Here is a 19,498-nt window from a genome sequence, read left to right as displayed (position 1 = left end):
ACCAAAAATGAAGTGGGTTGTTTGTTTTTTTAATTAAACTCTAGTTATTCTTTCTTCCCTCTACTTTGTAAAGAAGAAACTTTAAATAACAGCTAGGAAAAATGACGTACAGGTCAGGAGGAGATCCAGGGGCGCTACTGCTCAGATGATCTATCTTTCCTGGCTTCAGACTAGAATCATAGGTGGCATCTGTCCCTCGTGGAATCAGCTGTGTTACTGTACTCCCTGCTGATACAATTCCATTTGGCAGAGCAGGGGTTTTTCTGCTAGGCAGATCCACTGCGCCTTCATCTGGAAGGACAGCTGCTGAAGGCAGGCCCACCTCATTAAGTTGACCCAAAGAGGCACTCAGGGGTCTTCTGGGAACTAGGCGTTTATTCATTTTACGAAACCTACACAGAAAGCAAAGTCACACACCAAAACCCAAAATTATAAAAACAAAACCAAGAACTAAAATGTATTTGAGAAATAGATCAAAGGAAAAGATACTAAGAACATTACTTTCTAGAAATTCTCTTGAAACATCAGCCATAGCTATCAACTTTGTGTGTGTAGATACTACAAAATCTCAGGCAACACACTAAGTATAAAATTCCTTATAATGAGTATTTATAATATCATAGATCATATTAAGTAATATTTGCATTATAACTTACTTTTACTATAATTTCTATTTCTGAAACATTGGAGGGGGTAGAAAAATCTTTAGAGGACAGTTTCTGAAATATCTTACTTTAGCTTTCCCTCATATGCCTTAGGATACAGTTAACCTGTATTATAAATTAACAATAAAACAAAAAGCCAGTGTGCAGAGAAAAATTTACCATTTATTCCAATTTATTTAAAATTTTTAAATTAAGAATAGTACTTTGTATCTGATATGATTCCAAGATTCTCATGTTAATGTGCACCTACACAAAATTGAAATTATTTTAAAAGTGGATGAATATAAACAATAAGAATAATGCCCAAATTTAAACAGACACTGGGGTATAAAAAGCATGTAGATTCTAAATCTAACCACAGTAAAACTATTAAGCCATCCGAATTCAGTACCCTTGTTCCTCAACAGTGAAAGAAAATCTATTTACACCTGTTAGGGCACTGAAAAAGTATCTCAAAAACAAACCCCCTTAAGAATAATGTTTTTTTCCCGAATGTTTCCCATATCTGACAAATTTCAGAGGGGTAGAGAGGAGACAATACTCCTTAGGTGTAACCACTGTAAACAGTTTGGTACATAATCATACAGACTTTTCCCTCTATACCCTGCCTTCAGATTAATATGTATATAAGACTATTATGAACAGAAATAGGGTCATATATGAGTAACTTCTCCTTCTACTTTGTAACTTGGATATTCCTGTATGTTGGTACATTTTAGGTTGTTTCTAATTTTTTGCTATTAAAACAATGCAATAATGGATACTTATGTAATGTCCTTGCATCCTTGTGTGACTAACCAGAAGAGAATTATAAGTCTAATGTATGTACATTAGAAATTGTTATAATGCTCTAAAACTATTGTAACTTCTAATGGTAATAAAAAAGAAATGGCCTTTTCCATTATTTCATCGAACACTAGGTAGTATCACAGTCTCTATTAATTTGCTAGTTCAAAATGTCATTTTAAAAAAGACTTTACTTAGGAAGCACACAACATACATGCATACACATGTGTGGAGGGTGTGGGGGAGGGATTAGCAGACTCTGGCAGAGCGGGGAGCCTGACACCCTTGCCCTTCCATCTCAGGACTCTGAAATCATGAACTGAGCGGAAACCAAGAGTCCTACTGCTTCATCGACTGAGCCATATGGGTGCCCCTGAAAATTTTTTCATTTGTATTCAAACAGTCAGTGAAGGTGACATTGTTTTACACTTTTTTTTTTTAGTATTCTTCTATGAACTGCCTATCGTTCATGATCCCTGTATTTACTGGTTCTTCTCCTTACAGATGTGTAGTAACTCATTTTATATTGGGGATGTCAGTCCTCATTTCCCCACCAATCTTTTATTTTTAATTGTGGTGTTTGGGCCACATCTTAGATTATTTTTATTTTTATGTAATCATATTCATCAATCTTCTCTTTCATGGATGCTGGGTTGTCTTCCAAAAATTCTTTCCTATTATAAGATTAAGTAACAACAGAAAAGATCTCTAAGTACAGTTGCCTTCTTAAAGATTTAAATCTCTAAAGCATTTATAATTCATTTTGATATAAAGGTAAGAATTGAGTTCTAATTATTTTTCAAATGGATAGGAGTTGTTTCCATGTCATCTTCTTTGTTACTGATGAAATGCCACCTTCAGCACAAACGCTCAGTTCCTATTGTGTCTGGTATTCTTTCTAGATTTTCCATCGTATTTCATGGTTCTATCTGTTCCTATGCTAACACCACAGTCTTTGTGCACTGCAGCTCATGATACACCTTAATAGTTGTTAGTCTAATCTGTTGAAACTTATTTTTCCAGAAATTTTCTGGCTATTTGTACATATTTACTTTTCTCAGCGAGTGATTTTGTTAGGTCCTAACAATCCTCATGTTAATATTCTGAGATTTCACTGAAGTAGTAGTCTTAACACTACTAAATTTGGTCTTACTTTCAACTTGAATGAAACTGAATCTAATAGTTTACAAGTTGAGCATCATGTAATCATACTAGCTTTTAAGATACAATTATGCTGAGGAAGTGTCTATAACAGCTTTCTTCTATTAAATAATTTTGATCTATTATGAACATTTGATTCTAACCCTAAAGTAACTATACTGTGTTGTCTTTGCACTTCATGGTGTCTACTTTAATGTATTATTGAATTCTAATACTTGGGATTTTAAAAATATTAACATGTGAAGATGGATTGGTATTTTCTTCAATTGTCCTATCTTTATCAAGTTTAGTGGCAATGTTACACTGGCTTTATAAAAAAATTAAAAGGTTTTCTTTTCTTTTCTTTCTACTATGTGCTGGAAAATGTACCATCATTGGAATTATCTGATCTTTGAAATTTAAAACAGTCTGTGAAGTTACACCTGGTAATAAAATAATTTGGTGAATAGAACAAAGGGCAAATTTTTCAATTGGAAATACATTATTCAACTAGTTAAAATCAGTTAAAATTAATGAAAATTTTTAGAGTTTAATTTTTTTTTGGTAGTGCAAATGACTCACTTCTATATTTAGTTTTCTATCTGTGGGCACAATATAATTAAAGCTGAAGAAACTGCCTTGGTTTTCTTTTTTAAAATATCTGTATTACTTTCTGAACTTTTCCCATTCATTAAAGAGAATGTAGCTGCTCCTTTTCTGTTTCCTAACAGTGGCAAATTATTCTACTTAGTAACTCTACCTTATTTCATAACAAGTTACTAGAAGGTTGAGTTTCACAACTTTCATACTTACTTCTCCAGTTCCTCCTGTGAGTGTGCAAATGTACAGCTGGCCCCACGAGGGCATCCTCCTCTCTGCTTCATATCTCGACACATGTATGTTTTATATTTGCTATGCTGTGGAGGCTGAGACCAAAGTTAAAACATTAGACACGGATTCAAACTAACTCACACAATTATCTAGACTGCCCAGAGCAAAAGTGTTAGAAAGCCATTCTGTCTACAGTCTCAGAGTCCAAAAATAAATTAATTATAAAGAACGGGGTCCTGATTTTTTGATATGTTGGCATTAATTCTCCAAAATGTAGCATCATGTAACTCCTAGATTAAATCTATGACAGCTTTATCATTTTCTTTCCAGGTTTATAATGGAAAAACAAACCACTGGAGTTTAGGGCTTTCCAATGTTTAATATGTGTTCTAATATTTGTTTTGGACAATGTGTAGTATTAGCTATATTTACAATTAGGTTTTCCTATGACACAACACAAGTCTACAGTGGGCTCTATAACCACTATACTCTGTAACCAATTCTTGATATGCAGAAGAACTTATCAAGGACTTACAGTATCTCTACAAGTACAAATGAAATTATTATTTTCTAGTATAAGAAAGGAGGACGGACTTGGGAGTTAACAAAAGTATCAAACACAATACTAAGCTAAAGGAAATTTTATTCATTTTATCACCTATCGATAGAACTTAAAAGATTAATCTTATTGTTACGTTCTTCATGATGTCTAATAAAACATGAAAAAGTTTTTAATATTGTATTTCTTATCATAAAATAAAGTCTGATCTATGCTTAGATTATTTAGGAAAAATGTATCCATATTATTCTACTCAGCAGGATAGTTTTTTAAAAGAAGATTTTATTTTAAAGTAATCTCTACACCCAATATGGGGGCTCGAACTCACAACCCTGAGATCAAGAGTCGCATGCTCTACCAAGTCAGCCAGGTGCCCCGCTACTCAGCAGGATAGTGAATGGAACTTAATGTTTCATGCCTCTCAAAGAAAAAAGAAATACTGAATAACCTATTGTTAATATTTACCTGAACCAGATAAATTAATAACAAAGCTTTAATTTCACAAGCTTACTATGGCAAAATAAAAGATCTAGCAAACCTAACATAAATCCTCAAGAGCAGAATAAAATGAAAAAACTGTAGCCATAACACTAGCTGTTACATTTTACTGCTGTATACTTCAAAGTATTTGAAGAAAAATCTGGCCCACTTGCACAACAGACCTTATATGAATGAAAATGTTAAACTACTACTACAGAAGAAGCATTTACAAATATATGAACAGTACTGGACAGATACAGCATTAAAAAGTGATATATATTATCAAACTATAATGTAACAGTAACCAATGAGGATCATTTTATTTAACATAGAACCTTTAGCACAGAATCAAATGCTACTACACATCCAAAGTGAAAAATGACTCCAGTACAACTAACAGGATTATTTAATTCCATTGTTGCCAGATAAAATTACCACACTAATCCATTAAATTATAGCTATAAGCCATATTAAACTAATTTATAGTTTCTATAGTCAGAGTCTCAAAATATTCATGTCATCTTGTTGGTTTTGTTTGTATCTGTCATAACACCCACAGTGGCTTACTTCTAAGTTTCCAACATCCCCCTTACCTGCTGTTGATCTGCTCCCTTTTTGCTATGGTTCTGGATATAGTCTACTAGCCCATGTACCACAGTCCGCACAGCAACCAGCCCATTTTCTAGCTGCTCCCAAGTAGGAGGAGGAGCATCTACACAACAAATTAAAAAACATTTTAAAATGATGTTATTCAGTATTTTGTCCAATATTAAACTAATGAAAGGGTTAGTGTCAGCCCTTCAGTGAAATTAAGTTAGGCTTCATACAGCTTTTCAGGTAATAACATATTCTCCTAAAAATCATTTTAAGGAATGGACTCTAAACTAAAGTAACTACAGGGACAGGGAACGTAACATAAATTAAGTAGGCCAGACAATAAATGGCGACCACCATTAGACACTTAGGGTTGGGAATGACAACAGAGAGATAAGAGGCAGGGACTGTGCTGAACTGGAGAGTGTGGCCCCCATCTAAGGTAATGGTTACGATTCAACTTCAGCTGATTGCTGTTATGTGACGATGCAAGGATGGCACTCCCGATAAACCGCTGTTCCCTAGGGAACTAAAATGTGAGATTTTCATGTGAAATTGTCCAGTTTTAAGTTTTACCTAAAAAATTTAGAATATTGTGCAGCCCAACACTGTGTGGACCAAACAAAAGTTAACTGTGGACTAGCCAATTTGTAATGTCCATTTTGAAATTCTGCATAGATGACGTACTGGTAAACAGAATGTTTAAAGAAACTGAATGGAATAGTCATTATATAAAGCAACTCTGCTATACCATCTTCATTTAATATTTGTCTAGTGACAGTGCTGTGATTTTTATAAAGGAAAAGTTAACCACAAATACAAAATGTTCTCTAGGAGAAAATATAAAAATTGAGAACACAAATACAGAGAGGACTTCCCACTGGAGACACTCTGAAAGACTTCTAGGTGATGGCTGTGAATAAGGCTTTGAAGGACACATGGGAGTTTCACTTGAAAAAAAAAAAAAGAGTATCTAGAAAAGGTGAAGAGAACCGTCATACAACAAAGTATTGTTGGGAACATCTACTAAGTCCCAGGTATTGTTCTAGTTGCTAGGGAAGCAACAGTGATCAAAACAAAAACCCATTATATCCAAGCAGAGGAGACAGACAGTAAATAAGATAATCAAAATAAAACAATTTAGATAATGATGACTTGAATAAATAGAACACGGAAAGGGGGTGGGACAGGTATGTATAAAATTTTAGACTGGGTGGCCTGAGAAGGTCTCCTTTAGAAGGTTACATTTGATTAAAGACCTGAAAAAATGGGATGAGTGTGCCTTGTGGATACATTAGGACAAAAATGTTCTAGGGAAAAAGAGTAAGTGGAAAGGAAAGATGGTGATATGGGAGTATGCCTGGCATGTTCCACAGGGGTGAAACTGAAAAAGAGTGAGTTAGGTGGAAAAGAATAGAATATAAGCTTAGAAAGAGGTAAGAACCCCAGATCATGTGAGGTCACAGGAAAGATTTTCACTTTTACTGAACAATGGAAAGCACTGGAGAATTCTTTAAGATTTCATTTATTTTTAGAGAGTGAGCGAGAGAGCACACACGTGTGCGAGCAGGGCAAGGGGGAGAATCTGAAGCCGACTCCATGCTGAGTGTGGAACCCAACACAGGGCTCAATCAGTTCTGGAGAATTTCTGAGCAGACTGCTAACAGGATCACTCTAGCTCCTATGCTAAAACCAGACTGAGAACAGGAGGCGATTCTGTAATCCCTGAAGAGAGTGAGGATGGTAGCAGTGAAGGTGATGAGCAGATGGATTCTACATGGATTTTAAAGGGAAGGACCTCCAGGGTATGCTGCTGGATCAGAGGTACCACACATGAGAAAGAAGAGTTGAAGAGATCTCCAAGGTGTTTGGACTGAGGAAATGAAATGGAAGGTTGGAGTTGCCACTAAAAGGAAAGGAAGGTGGGGTGTGTGTTAAGGTACCTGGAACTCACTTTTAGACAGAATGTTTGAAATTATTTTTTTTAATAAAGATTTTATTTATTTATTTGACAGAGAGAGAGATCACAAGTAGGCAGAGCAGCAGGCAGAAGGAGAGGAGGAAGCAGGCTCCCTGCTGAGCAGAGAGCCCAGTGCAGGGCTGGATCCCCAGGACCCTGAGACCATGACCTGAGCCGAAGGCAGAGGCTCAACCCACTAAGCCACCCAAGTGCACCCCCTTTTTTTGAGATTTTTAAATTTATTTATTTGAGAGAGAGACAGAGAGAGCAAAAGCAGAGGAAGAGGCAGAATGAAGGGAGAAGTAGACTCCCTGCTGAGCAGGAAGCCCAACGTGGGGCTCCATCCCAGGATCCTGGGATCATGACCTGAGCCAAAGGCAGACGCTTAACGATCTGAGCTACTCAGGTGCCCCTAAGTTTGAAATTACTAGATATTCAAGTAGGCCTGCTGCATGCTGAACAAGGAGGTATATACAAAAGAATTCAGGAAGAAAGTATGGGCTGGATATACTACATGTTTCACAGAATCTAAATCAATTGCAAAATACACCATTATTTTATGTGTCACCAAAATAAAAAGAGTGTTAATTAAATTACATGTCATTACACAGATGCATTCCAATTTCAGAAATGATAAGATCAAAAGAAACGTGGGCTTCAGAACTGACAAAATATAGTAAATTTGTGAGTCATATAAATAATATTTAAACTTATGAGTCTAGACAATGTTATCTAGGACATGGGTATAATTAGAAAAGAGATACATGTATTAAACTCTGGGAGCAATCCAAAAGTGAGAGGCTACAGAGATGAGAAATTAGCAAAGGAGGCTCAAAGCTCAAAGGAGGGTCCCATAAAATGAGAAGGAAAATAGGAAAGTCAAGTGAAAAAAGCGTTAAGAGGATCAGAAAGTGAACAACAACATTAAATGCTGCTAACAGGTCAAACAAGTGAGAACCAAGAAGTTATGTCTGGAATTAACTTCATGGAAGTCACCTGTGACCTTGACAAAACAGTTTTCGTTGAACAATAGAGATAAATGCCTGACTGCAGTGAGTTCAGAGCATGTTTTAAAAAAAAAAAAAAAAAAAAAAAGACAAAAACAGTACTAGGTGGATGGCAAATATTGTCCAAGGGGGTTATGTTGACAAGAATAATAGGATGTCTGTATGTTGACAGAAATACTCCAGTAGAGAAGACAACTTGGCCATATAAGAAACAGAGGATACTGGAATGATATACTTGACAAGATGATATTAAAAACATGAGAAGGGGGAGAGGCCTTAGCGGAGAGGTACAGTTTATCCACTGTTTCACAGGGATAGCAGCCCATACCGGCATAGCTATAGACAAAAAGGCTGGTGCTTGATGGGGTGGAAGTGCTCTTTTGATTGCTTAATAGGGAAAAAAGAAAAATGACTGGGTTCTAGGGCTATATTCGACCTGGTCTGATTTAAGCAATTTTGAGAATAAATTTTTTTTTTAAAGATTTGATTTATTTGAGAAAGAGAGTGTGCAAGCACAAAAGCAGGGGGGAGTAGCAGAGAGAGAGGAAGAAGAAGGCTCTTCACTGAGCAGGGAGCCCGATGGGGACTCAATCCCAGGATCCTGAGATCATGACCTGAACTGAAGATAGACGCTTAACTGACTGAGCCACTTAGGTACCCAAGTGACAGTAAATTCGATAAAGGTAGATTAAAAAAAAAAAAAAAAAGAAAAAAATATAGGGCCCCGAAATGCCACTGTCAAGATTTCCAAACCTTATTCAATAAGCAATGGGGTGTCACTGAAAGTTTATGAGTACAGAAATAAGATCAGAGATGTGATTTATTTTGCAGCAGTATGTGGACTGAACTTAAAAACAGAATTAAGAGTAGCAGAAAATGGAAGGCATCCGGTCTCAGGAAAAAGAATAAGGCCCTCACCAATGCAGTATTAACTGGCATGGGACAGAGGGATATTGTGAAAGAACAGAGATCCAGTTGTCCCAAATCGTATGTAGAACGAGTAAAAGGAAAAGATATGAGCTAAGACAAAAGACTTGGGTTTTAAGTGTAAATACCTCAGACAATGAGGTCATTTAACACAGAACACAGGAAGAAGAGCTGTATCAAGTGAAGAAGAATCCGCTTCGAAGAACAGAAGAGACCATGAAGAACCTCGGAAAGCATTTGGGAAAGTCAATCTGGAGTGATGAAGAGAGAACGATGATAGAGATATCTGGGAGCTTATTTTCTCCAGAGAGTAATACCAGTGGTGGGAATGAACGACCATCATCAACAAAATGCAAAGGAAACAAAATTCCAAGAACACAACTGGCCTACTCCTTAGTGGGCAGGAGGGAAGAATGGTCAAAATAAGACAGAAGCACAATCTAGAGAAGTCAGAAGGAAATTATGAGAGTAGAGAAAGATACAGTATCAAGAGAGTCCCTATATTGAGGAACTGGTCGACAACATCATCAAATACTAAAGAGAAATCAAGTAATTTGAGGACTGAGAAGCCGTCTCTGGAATTTGAAACTGGGAAATTACTTGTGAAGGTCAGGAACAGGAATAAAACACAGGGCCAGCAGCAGAACACAAGCTAAAATACCTTTGATGTGAAAAATGAAGGTTGGGTGATTTTCAGGTCAAGGGGAAGGAGCAAGAAAAGGGTTGACAAAGTAAAGATGCACAAGTAAGGATGCTTAATGAATGAGAGACATTATCATCACAGAGAGGGCAAAAAATGGGACCAAGAAAACGGCAACTAAGGACACAGAATATAGAAAAAAATTAGTGAACTTGTGTTTTGTCAAAATAGATGAGAACAGTAAATAGAGTACAATTCTGTTATATGAGAAAGAGAAAACGAAGGATCCCAGAGTGAATCTACTTCCCTGGTGAAGTGAGCAGTAAGTAAAAAGGTTTGAAGCAATAAAGATAGAGATACAAGGTTGGGGCCAGAAACTTACACAGTGTCTAAAAGGAATGTAACAAAAGGTAATTAAAAGAATCACTGAGCAGCACTGAGGCACACAAAGGACAGTCCATTAATTTCCCTTGGGGTTAATTTACCTGGACTAGGGTCAATGTTTGCCAATAGCTCCAAATGGGGTCTTAGTCGGTTCAAATTTGCTGGATCTCCAGTTCGCTGGAGAGCAATTGTTAGTTCCTGAACACTTTGTGCAAAAGAGGCTGGGGTCTGCAACTTAAAAAAGATAAATATTAACTTTCCAAAACCCAGCTAATCCTTTTAAAGTAAAAACTGTGTAATATTGCAATCATTTTTGCAACTTACTACATTTAATTTTATCCTCCCATACATTTCAGGCTTTGGCCAGACTGGATTACTGGTGCCTGAGCAAACCCTATACTCCCCTGCCTTCACAGCTCGGCAGACTATAAACTCTCTTCCCTCTGATGGCACAATCCTCAAATGTGTCTGACCCTTTCTCAATTCCTCAATTTGGAAGTACACTCTTTCCATCTTACATTCTTAGAGCACTGTATTAGTTTGGCTCTTGGAGTGCTTCCAGAGAACTGAAATTTGGAGTCTAGAAAGAAGGCTATACAATACCAAAAACAATGAAACTGAACTCAGTCAAACTGAGCTTGAGTTCAAGTTCTGTTCGAGACCAAAAGTCACCACACCGGACACAGCCTTTATGGATCACTTGGAAGTCCGTCTGTGATATGGACTAAAAAATTTCCAAAGTCCACTCCAACTCGAAAACAATCTTATAATGGCTTGGGATTCTTGGAAGTTATCTGGCTGTGTATCTTCCTCAAGCTTAATTAATGACACACTTTCTCACATTAACTCCCCTGAGAGGCCCTATATATAGGACTTTGAATAGGGGAAATTGATTAGGCTATAGTAACTTACTTGGACACATTTAGCTCTCTATGCCTTTTACTAACAAAGATGAGACTTTTGCTTCCCTAAAAGGTCACTCTTTAAAACATAATTTTTTAAAAAAAAGCATACATTTAAAAAAACATGAAAAATAACCATTCAAATGCTAACAAGCCTTTATTCAATTTTTTCATCTTTGCATGCTTTTTACAAATTTATAATTTATAAACTTACAGTTTTGGTTACCATTAGTATTTTAACAAAAGCATTTAAAAAATATTTTATTTATTTGACAGACAGAGATCACAGGTAGGCAGAGAGGTAGGCAGAGAGAGGAAGGGAAGCAGGCTCCCTGCCGAGCCGAGAGCCCAATGCGGGGCTCGATCCCAGGACCCTGGGATCATGACCTGAGCAGAAGGCAGAGGCTTTAACCCACTGAGCCACACAAGCATCCCAACAAAAGCATTTTTCTATTGCTAACCACTTTTATTAGGAAATACTTCAAAGTGTCTAATAAAATGACAACACCCATGTATCCTCACTGACACTTAATACAAATATTTCACTTTTTTTTTTTTAAAGAAACTGAATGTTATTTATCAGCTGAAGAGAGTATCTGTCTTGAAATAACTAATTTTAATGGCCATATAACCGTGTTCTGACCAGAAAGGTAACTTCTTTAACCATTTGCTTATTTTCTACTTTATAAATAATGTAGCAATTGATACTTTTGAGGCTCGATCCCAGGACCCTGAGATCATGACCTGAGCTGAAGGCAGAGGCTTAACCCACTGAGTCACCCAGGTGCCCCTGTAATGTCAGTTTTAAATGTGTATTTAATTATTACTGGAGGTGAATTCTATTCTATCAATTACGTATGTTTCTTCTTTGTGAACTGGTAATTCATGCTTATCCATTAATTTACTATGATTACTGATTTTCATTATCACTTTTAATAAATTCTCTGTAAGGTCCAACACAGTGGCAATATGTGTAGTAGCAATGTAGTAGTAGCCACTAGCAATATGTGGCTATTTAAGTTAAAATTAATAAAATAAAATAAAAATGTAGCTCTTCAGTTGCACAGTCATATTCTGGGGGCTAAACAGCCATGGGTGGCTAGTGATCACCACATTAGACAGTGCTCGTTACCACAGGAAGTTATACCACTCTAGATAATAAGATGCCACATACACTGTGAAGTCTGTATATCAGTTTGTTGTAAAGTCTCTGGATAGTAAATTCAAATTATTGCTCATGATGTGAGGATACTGTTACAGAATAAACTACATAGTCTAATTCACCCAAAAGGTCAACTTCCTTGTAGAATCTTTTTAAAACCCAGCCAAGTTTCTCTTTAGAGGTAGAAAGTTAATCTTCTAAGAGACCATTACTAAGGTTTCAATACATTATAATCAGTCAGTTGCATAATTTCAGACCTAGGAGCTGCAAGTAAAGTTTGAGCAAAGATATCTAGAAAAGATTTATAGGACAAAAGAAGTAATATACATTATACTGAAAATTACGTAACAAGCATAGAAAACCATTTCCCAATTGTCCTTTGACATCAATACACTATTCATTCAAATAATCCTATCCTGGGAATAACAAGAAGTGACAGAATAGTCTGGAAAGATCTGGTGGTTAAGAACATGGATTCTAGACCAGTACACCCAACTTCAGATCCAGGCCTGTCACTGATTACCTATGCCATCCTGGAGAAATGTACTTAATCTACCTCCCTGGGACAGCGCAGGGTTATTGAAAGGATTAAATGGGTTATTTAAAACGAGGCGCCAGTGAACTCTCAATAAGTGTTAAATAATATTATATTTGATCTACCCGAACATCTTGATCTTACTTCTTTAAATTAAATGTGGGTAGACTCTAAAGTATAATCATCTCGCTGGTTTTAAGTATTTAAGGTAAAATAGTAAAAGTTAATGCTATTATAACATATATATTTACATGGTGCTTTAAGACTTTTTTTATACTTTTGTATATTTCATGTTGAATTACAACAAAAACAATTACAGGATTTACCCTAGTTTTAACAGAATTAAATACAGCACTTAGAGCCAGCAACAATGGAGCCTGATCATGTGTACTCTGGTGACCTTCTTATCATAACAACGAGATAAAGTAAAAATAAGTTTACTGAAAATCTGATCAATCCTAGAATGATTGGTAACTTATGTGAAATTACTGTTGCTAAGAATCATAAGAAACCCTAATGTATACATTCTCCAGATGACTGAATGGCTGTTACAGGAGAACAATAAAGGCATTTAGAAGATGGGTTTAGTTAATGGGATGATGAAAACTCAGGGAACAAAACAAGGGAGAGAGGCAACAATAACAGAGATGGAAGACTCTCTAAAGAATACTAGAGTGTGCTGGATGACCTATTATAACACTAGTCAAATCTTATATGAATGATGTCATTATACACTAATTATATAAACAAACTGGAATTACTATGTGACTAGCTATGATACTCAGCTACAGATAAGTAATTTATAAGAGCCTGACATACAGTATTCATTTTAACATACATTCATTAAACAAATTACTAAATCATGAATTACCCAAACTCCAATATTAGTCCAAGAAGTAAGGATCAAAAAAAGGTCTACCTTGTCAATAATTGACTGCATATGAGACTTATGAGTCTGGTCTCCATAAAGTAAAGAGGACCACTGGTCTGGTGCAATTCGTAAGCCTGCTTCCATAGCAATTTGCACTATCTGGGAGTCATGTTCTCGCCGTAGAGCTTCGTAGGTTCTAAATTCTTCCTTTAGTTGCATCAAAGAAGAGTCTTCATCACGCTTGGTGACCTAGTAAGATACACAACAATCTTATGAGTCAGGTAAGAAAGAAAATGAGTTTATACTTTATAAGAGCACATATAGAGAACAGATCATTTTTAATATAACAATTTTTTTTTTAAGCTTTTATTTATTTGTCAGAGAGAGAGAGAGAGTGTGCACACAGGCAGGCAGAGTTGCAGGCAGAGGCTGAGGGAGAAGCAGGCTCCCTGCTGAGCAAGGAGCCCAATGGTGGGACTCCATCCCAGGACCTGGGAGCATGACCGGAGCCAAAGGCAGCCACTTAACTGACTAAGTCACCAGGTGTCCCTATAACAAATTTCTTTTAACAACAATAATAAGATTAAAATGGAACACACTGTTTTGCTTTACATTTCCCCCTTCAAAGACATCAAAATCTTGCAAACAGGGGCGCCTGGGTGGCTCAGTGGGTTAAAGCCTCTGCCTTGAGCTCAGGTCATGATCCTGGGGTCCTGGTATTGAGCCCTGCATCGGGCTCTCTGCTCGGCGGAAAGCCTGCTTCCTCCTTTCTCTCTCTGCCTGCCTCTCTGCCTACTTGTGATCTCTCTCTGTCAAATAAATAAATAAAATCTTTAAAAAAAAAAATCTTGCAAACAGGTCTTACAGAAAGAATGAATATGTGCTGGAGCAAACTAAACTGGATAGACTTTAACACATATAGAGATGTGCAGATATGCATTTTTTCAAAGAAGAAAAATACTCAGGGCACCTGTCTGGCTCAGCCAGTATAGCATGTGCCTCTTGGTCTCAAGGCATGAATTCAAGCCCCACATTGGATATGGAGTCTATTTCTTTTTATATACCTTCATAGGTATGTGTATATATACACACACACAGCAAGGACTTTAAAAGAGGGAAAATATGCAATTATTCTGAAAAAGACAATAACAACAACAATGTATGTTTCTTCTTCATAACTGTGGATTATCAAACTTGGGCTTGCCTGGCATTGAGCTGGCTGACAACCTAACTGAAAGAGTGTCATTCAGATGCTGGTATGATTCTAAAGACGATTAATCTGTACTTAGCTTAATATTCCACAGAGTTTTGCAGGCTTGGCCACCATCAGAAAGTATAAAATAATAATAATGATAATATCTTTTAGTAATTAAAATGATTAACCCTTATTGAGCCCTTAGTATGCTCTAGTCAGTGTGTTAACTTATTAACCATCATACTGACATATTAACTCATTTACTTCTCTAAACTTGTTGAGGTAGGTACTATTGTTGTCTTTGCTGTATCACTACATTTTGAATCAAGCTGGATTTGGGCCAAAGGCTCAGGAAATCAAAGTCAAATAATATTTTTTAAAAGATTTTATTTATGTGAGATAGAGTAAGAGAGAGTGTGCACGGGGGAGAGAGAGAGAAAGCACATGAGCGGGTGGGGGGGCAGAGGGAGAGGGCGAGGGAGATAAAGGAAGGCTCTCCACTGAGCAGGGAGCCCCACACAGGGATCAATCCCGGAAACCCGGGATCACGATTTGAGCCAACTCAAATTAACCAACTGAGCCACCCAGGAACCCCCAAAGCAAAATAATTAATTCTACTCCAGGATCACCTGTATCCTAACATATTTCTGAACATATTTTTACCTTGTTAACCTTTTATTCCCACAAGGACTCAAATTCCTCTAGCAGAAAATTCCCATTTTTTTCCTTGCAAAGAAAACTACAGCAAGACTTCTAGGTCATCCTGATTATATTTTTAAATGTATTCCATTCTTATTACAAGAAGTCCTAATTTAAATTTTGTTAGGCAAATCTATAAAAGACCAAATAGATTTAAAAAAAAGAACTAGAGTCACAAAAACAAATATATTTTGCCACCATTTAAAGGCAAGTCAAAAGACCAAATGCATGTGTGGATGTATAAAAACATCCTCTCAATACAAGCTAAACCTTATTAAAATGTAGAATGTCTTCCATATGATATACTAGATTCTCAAAACTGTGTTTTAACTAAAAACAAAGATTTCCAAGAGATGCATGTCTACAGTAAGTCCCGGAACTGTACTGTACTAATTATCCCTGCCTGAAAAGGTTTTTCTTTAAAGATCTTATTTATTTATTTATTATGACCTGAGCCGAAGGAAGATGCTTAAGGACTGAGCCACCAGGCACCCCTGAAAAAGTAAACAGAATAAAAGAGATGCTAAAAGGATGCAGTTAGAACACAGCTATATGGACAGACACAGCTACAAGGAATAATGGAAGATGTGAGCTCCATCGATGTGAGTTCCACAAATTAAATTAAACAGGTATTGGTAGATACTTAACAGAAACTCTAACATAGTGAATAAAATTTAGGGTATGGACCTATCGCAATGAGAGAAGATAAGTCTTCTCATGATGGGAGACTGTGGCACGTATTACCAGCAAGAGAAGAAAGCAGGTAGACAATGAAATAAAGGGAAAGAATCAGGACCCAAATGAAAAATAATTGGATTTTTATAAATTTCCAATCTCTTTTCAATTACTATTAATGCTTTTAATTAGGATTGAGAGGTTCACCATGGATGTTCTGGGGCTTTTGGACCCCTTATTATTCTTCACAGGGGAAGGATAGATTTCCTTTTCTTTCTTTTTACTTTTTAAGCTTGTAATATTGTGTCTGTGCTGTTATTACAGAACAAAGAACTTTGGAAGCAGACAGACATTCTGAAGTGTACTGCACATAACACTGTACAATCATGTTATTATAATCATTACAACCAATGTGAGTTATTTGGGGACAATCTGAACTACTTGGGAGTTATTCTGGCTAAAGTTTCTAATAGTCCCAGAGGCACCTATGGCTAAGAACAGGGTTGGGTACAGACCTGGAGTGCACACATCATTTTCAGTACATATATAATCTGACTCAAGAAAGAAAAATAATGTGGGCATTTAGTCAGAGCTTTAAAAATTTTTTTAAAATTAAACTGGCATGCTTTCTGGGCACCTAGTTAAGTGTCTGCCTTCGGCTCATGTCATGATCCCAGGGTTTTGGGATGGAGCTCCAGGTGGGGCTCTCTGCTCAGGGGGGAGCCTGCTTCTCCCTCTCTCTCTCTGCCTGCCACTCCTTCTGCTTGTGCTCTCTCTCTGTGTCAAATAAATAAATAAAATCTGAAAAAATATATAAATAATTTTATTATTTACGAATGTCTTATTAACTTACAAAACATATTTATGAAATATATTGTTATTTATATATTTATAATATAATATATAACAATATTTCTATCATTACAATTATGTAACTCAACAATATTATTTCTATCATTATAATTATGTAATTCATATAATTTATATATAATATATAAATAAATATATAAATTATTTTATGTTTGTATATAAAATATAGTGTTTATAAAAATAAATGTTTTCCTGTTGATTTTATAAACCATGCTTTCTCAGGAAATGAGAAAATAAACTACAACAGACCGTAGGATTTTTTAGTTTGAGTGTCAGATGAGGGGACATGGTGACCCAGGAAAGGATATCCTTACAGTCTGTATGAATTAAAAAATTTTTAGTGGCTTGCCTCTCTGGTCCATGAAGTACTAGGTATGTGTGTGACAGAAGCAAGAAGCCTTCACATTAAGAAGTCAGGAAAACAGGATGAATGATAAATGCTACACAGGAAGCACTGATTGTCTAAAGCAGTGCTGATTCAATTTGGGATACAAAAGAATATGTACAGGGGCGCCTGGGTGGTTCAGTGGGTTAAGCCTCTGCCTTCGGCTCAGGTCATGATCCCAGGGTCCTGGGATCAAGCCCCACATTGGGCTCTCTGCTCAGCAGGGAGCCTGCTTCCTCCTCTCTCTCTGCCTGCTTGTGATCTGTCAAATAAATAAATAAAATCTTTAAAAAAAAAAAAAAAAGAGTATGTCCAGCCTTATTATATATACTGAAAATGAAATGACAAATGAACTCTAGTACTGTACATGTGGAATTACAGCAGGAGCAAAGAGCAAAATGAAACTTCTTGCTTCAATTACTCTGTTTTCAGACCAATTCTGCATATAGCCTTAGTGGAACAATGACACACAGCTTATTAGCCTCTTCAAATATCAAAATCTATAAACCTCAGTTTGATCCATATGTGGATCAAATTGTTGTTGTTCAGTATCTAATATACAAAATTTAATATAATAGGGGTGCCTGGGTGGTTCAGTGGGTTAAAGCCTCTGCCTTCAGCTCAGGTCATGATCTCAGGGTCCTGTGATCAAGCCCCACATTGGGCTCTCTGCTCTGCAGGGAGCCTGCTTCCTCCTCTCTCTCTCTCTGCCTGCCTCTCTGCCTACTTGTGATCTCTGTCAAATAAATAAATAAAATCTTAAAAAAAAAATTAATAAAATAAGATTTAACTTTAATAGGACACCATCTAAATTCCTTTCATTTATTATTTTTTTTTACATTTTTCAAAACAAAAACTCTTTTACTTTTCTTAGGGGCAACTTTATTAAACTCAAAAGTTTTACTACTAGGGCACCTGTAGTGGGTTAAAGCCTCTGCCTTCAGCTCAGGTCATGATCTCAGGGTCCTGGGATCGAGCCCTGCATCAGGGTCTCTGCTCAGCAGGGAGCCTGCTTCCCTTCCTCTCTCTCTCTGCCTGTCTCTCTGCCTACTTGTGATCTCTGTCAAATAAATAAAATATAAAAAAAAAAGTTTTATTACTTAAGTTTGGGAAAAAGATAATGTTTCCTTTTAAGGTTATAACCTTAGTTCATACCTTGAAGCAGGAAGCTCTATAAAGGAGCTGAACAACATGCCCAATGCTAGTTTTAGAGGCCTGAGGAAACCGTGGCTCCAATCTTTGCACCACAAAGAGAACCAAGACTTTCCTTGACAGAGCAGAACCATCTTCCAAGGCCAGGAGAACCAGCTTTAGAGCTTCCTCCTGCATTGCTAGGGAAAGTTAGGCAAAACCAAAATTTATCATGTATAAAGGTAAGATAAATTTATTTATTAGAAGGGCAATATTTAACAATTTCTGCAGGTACCACTCCATGGGCAACACAACACTGTAGTACATAGTCACAGTTACACTTTCTAACCATTTTGGGGCAATTTTATATTATACTCTGCATATTTTACTTAAGAAAGCAGATAAAAAAAAATTTCTATCAAATTGAAAACTTTTGACACTGAGAAATGTTTTACATGCTCTAAAATACTGACATGCAATTACCCAAGCCGTGAGTGTCAAGTGGAATATTTCTTGGTAATAACAGAAAAACTAGCCTTTGTATATCACACTTATAGTTCTTAACATCATACTTTTAGAATTATTAGTAGAGTAAATATCAAACTTTCATCACATACCTGGTCCAAGGAACTGGCAGCCCCTAGCCCTGACTGCTGCCCAAAGATTAGAGGAGAGTTGCTGAGGATTCTGGTGCTGAAGAATGAGCTCTGTAACTGTTCGTTCACCTAAAGATCGGGCTGCTCTCATAGCACGAATCCTGCCTTCTTCTTCCACTAGTTGGCAGTGGACCAGAGTCACCAGCTTCCTCTGCATTGGGCGACTCAGAACACTCTGAGTAGTGCTATTCAGACCCACTCCTTTAAAGAGAGTAAAAAGTTATTTCTAGATTTACAATGCAATTTTAGAGTCCAGAAAAACTTCTCTGATGGGCTTACTGATTTATACATACATGAATAGTTCCCAGTTCTACTGTAATGTTTAAAATAAATAATAGATAAAACTATATAAAGCCTAGCCTGCATTTTAAAAGTATACAAAAGCTATTATCTCATGTAAATATAACACTCATTACAACTTTAAATATATCATTATTCATCATA

The 19,498-nt window shown here is 36.5% G+C and overlaps 1 protein-coding gene across 4 annotated transcripts in view; it reads right to left on the bottom strand.

The window, feature by feature from the left end:
• The window catches only part of RC3H1 (ring finger and CCCH-type domains 1), an 83,536-nt gene that overhangs the window by 23,014 nt on the left and 41,024 nt on the right, over window positions 1–19,498 (bottom strand). For 3 of the 4 annotated variants that reach the window (XM_082704394.1, XM_082704393.1, XM_082704396.1), the window contains exons 4-10: window positions 19,016–19,255; window positions 18,423–18,598; window positions 13,492–13,692; window positions 10,075–10,207; window positions 5,055–5,173; window positions 3,405–3,517; window positions 111–392 (exon numbers count right to left, since the gene is read on the bottom strand). In XM_082704394.1, coding sequence (XP_082560520.1) covers window positions 111–392; window positions 3,405–3,517; window positions 5,055–5,173; window positions 10,075–10,207; window positions 13,492–13,692; window positions 18,423–18,598; window positions 19,016–19,255 — 1,264 coding nt within the window. Of the gene's footprint in view, window positions 1–110; window positions 393–3,404; window positions 3,521–5,054; window positions 5,174–10,074; window positions 10,208–13,491; window positions 13,693–18,422; window positions 18,599–19,015; window positions 19,256–19,498 lie in introns of all 4 variants that reach the window. The other variant, XM_082704395.1, reaches the window with a different exon arrangement.

The sequence above is a fragment of the Mustela nivalis genome (assembly GCF_964662115.1).
Source record: "Mustela nivalis genome assembly, chromosome: 16".
In the NCBI taxonomy this organism is placed as follows: domain Eukaryota; kingdom Metazoa; phylum Chordata; class Mammalia; order Carnivora; family Mustelidae; genus Mustela; species Mustela nivalis.
The sequence above is the reverse complement of the archived record's forward strand: the minus strand, read 5'-3'. Positions and strand labels throughout refer to the sequence as shown.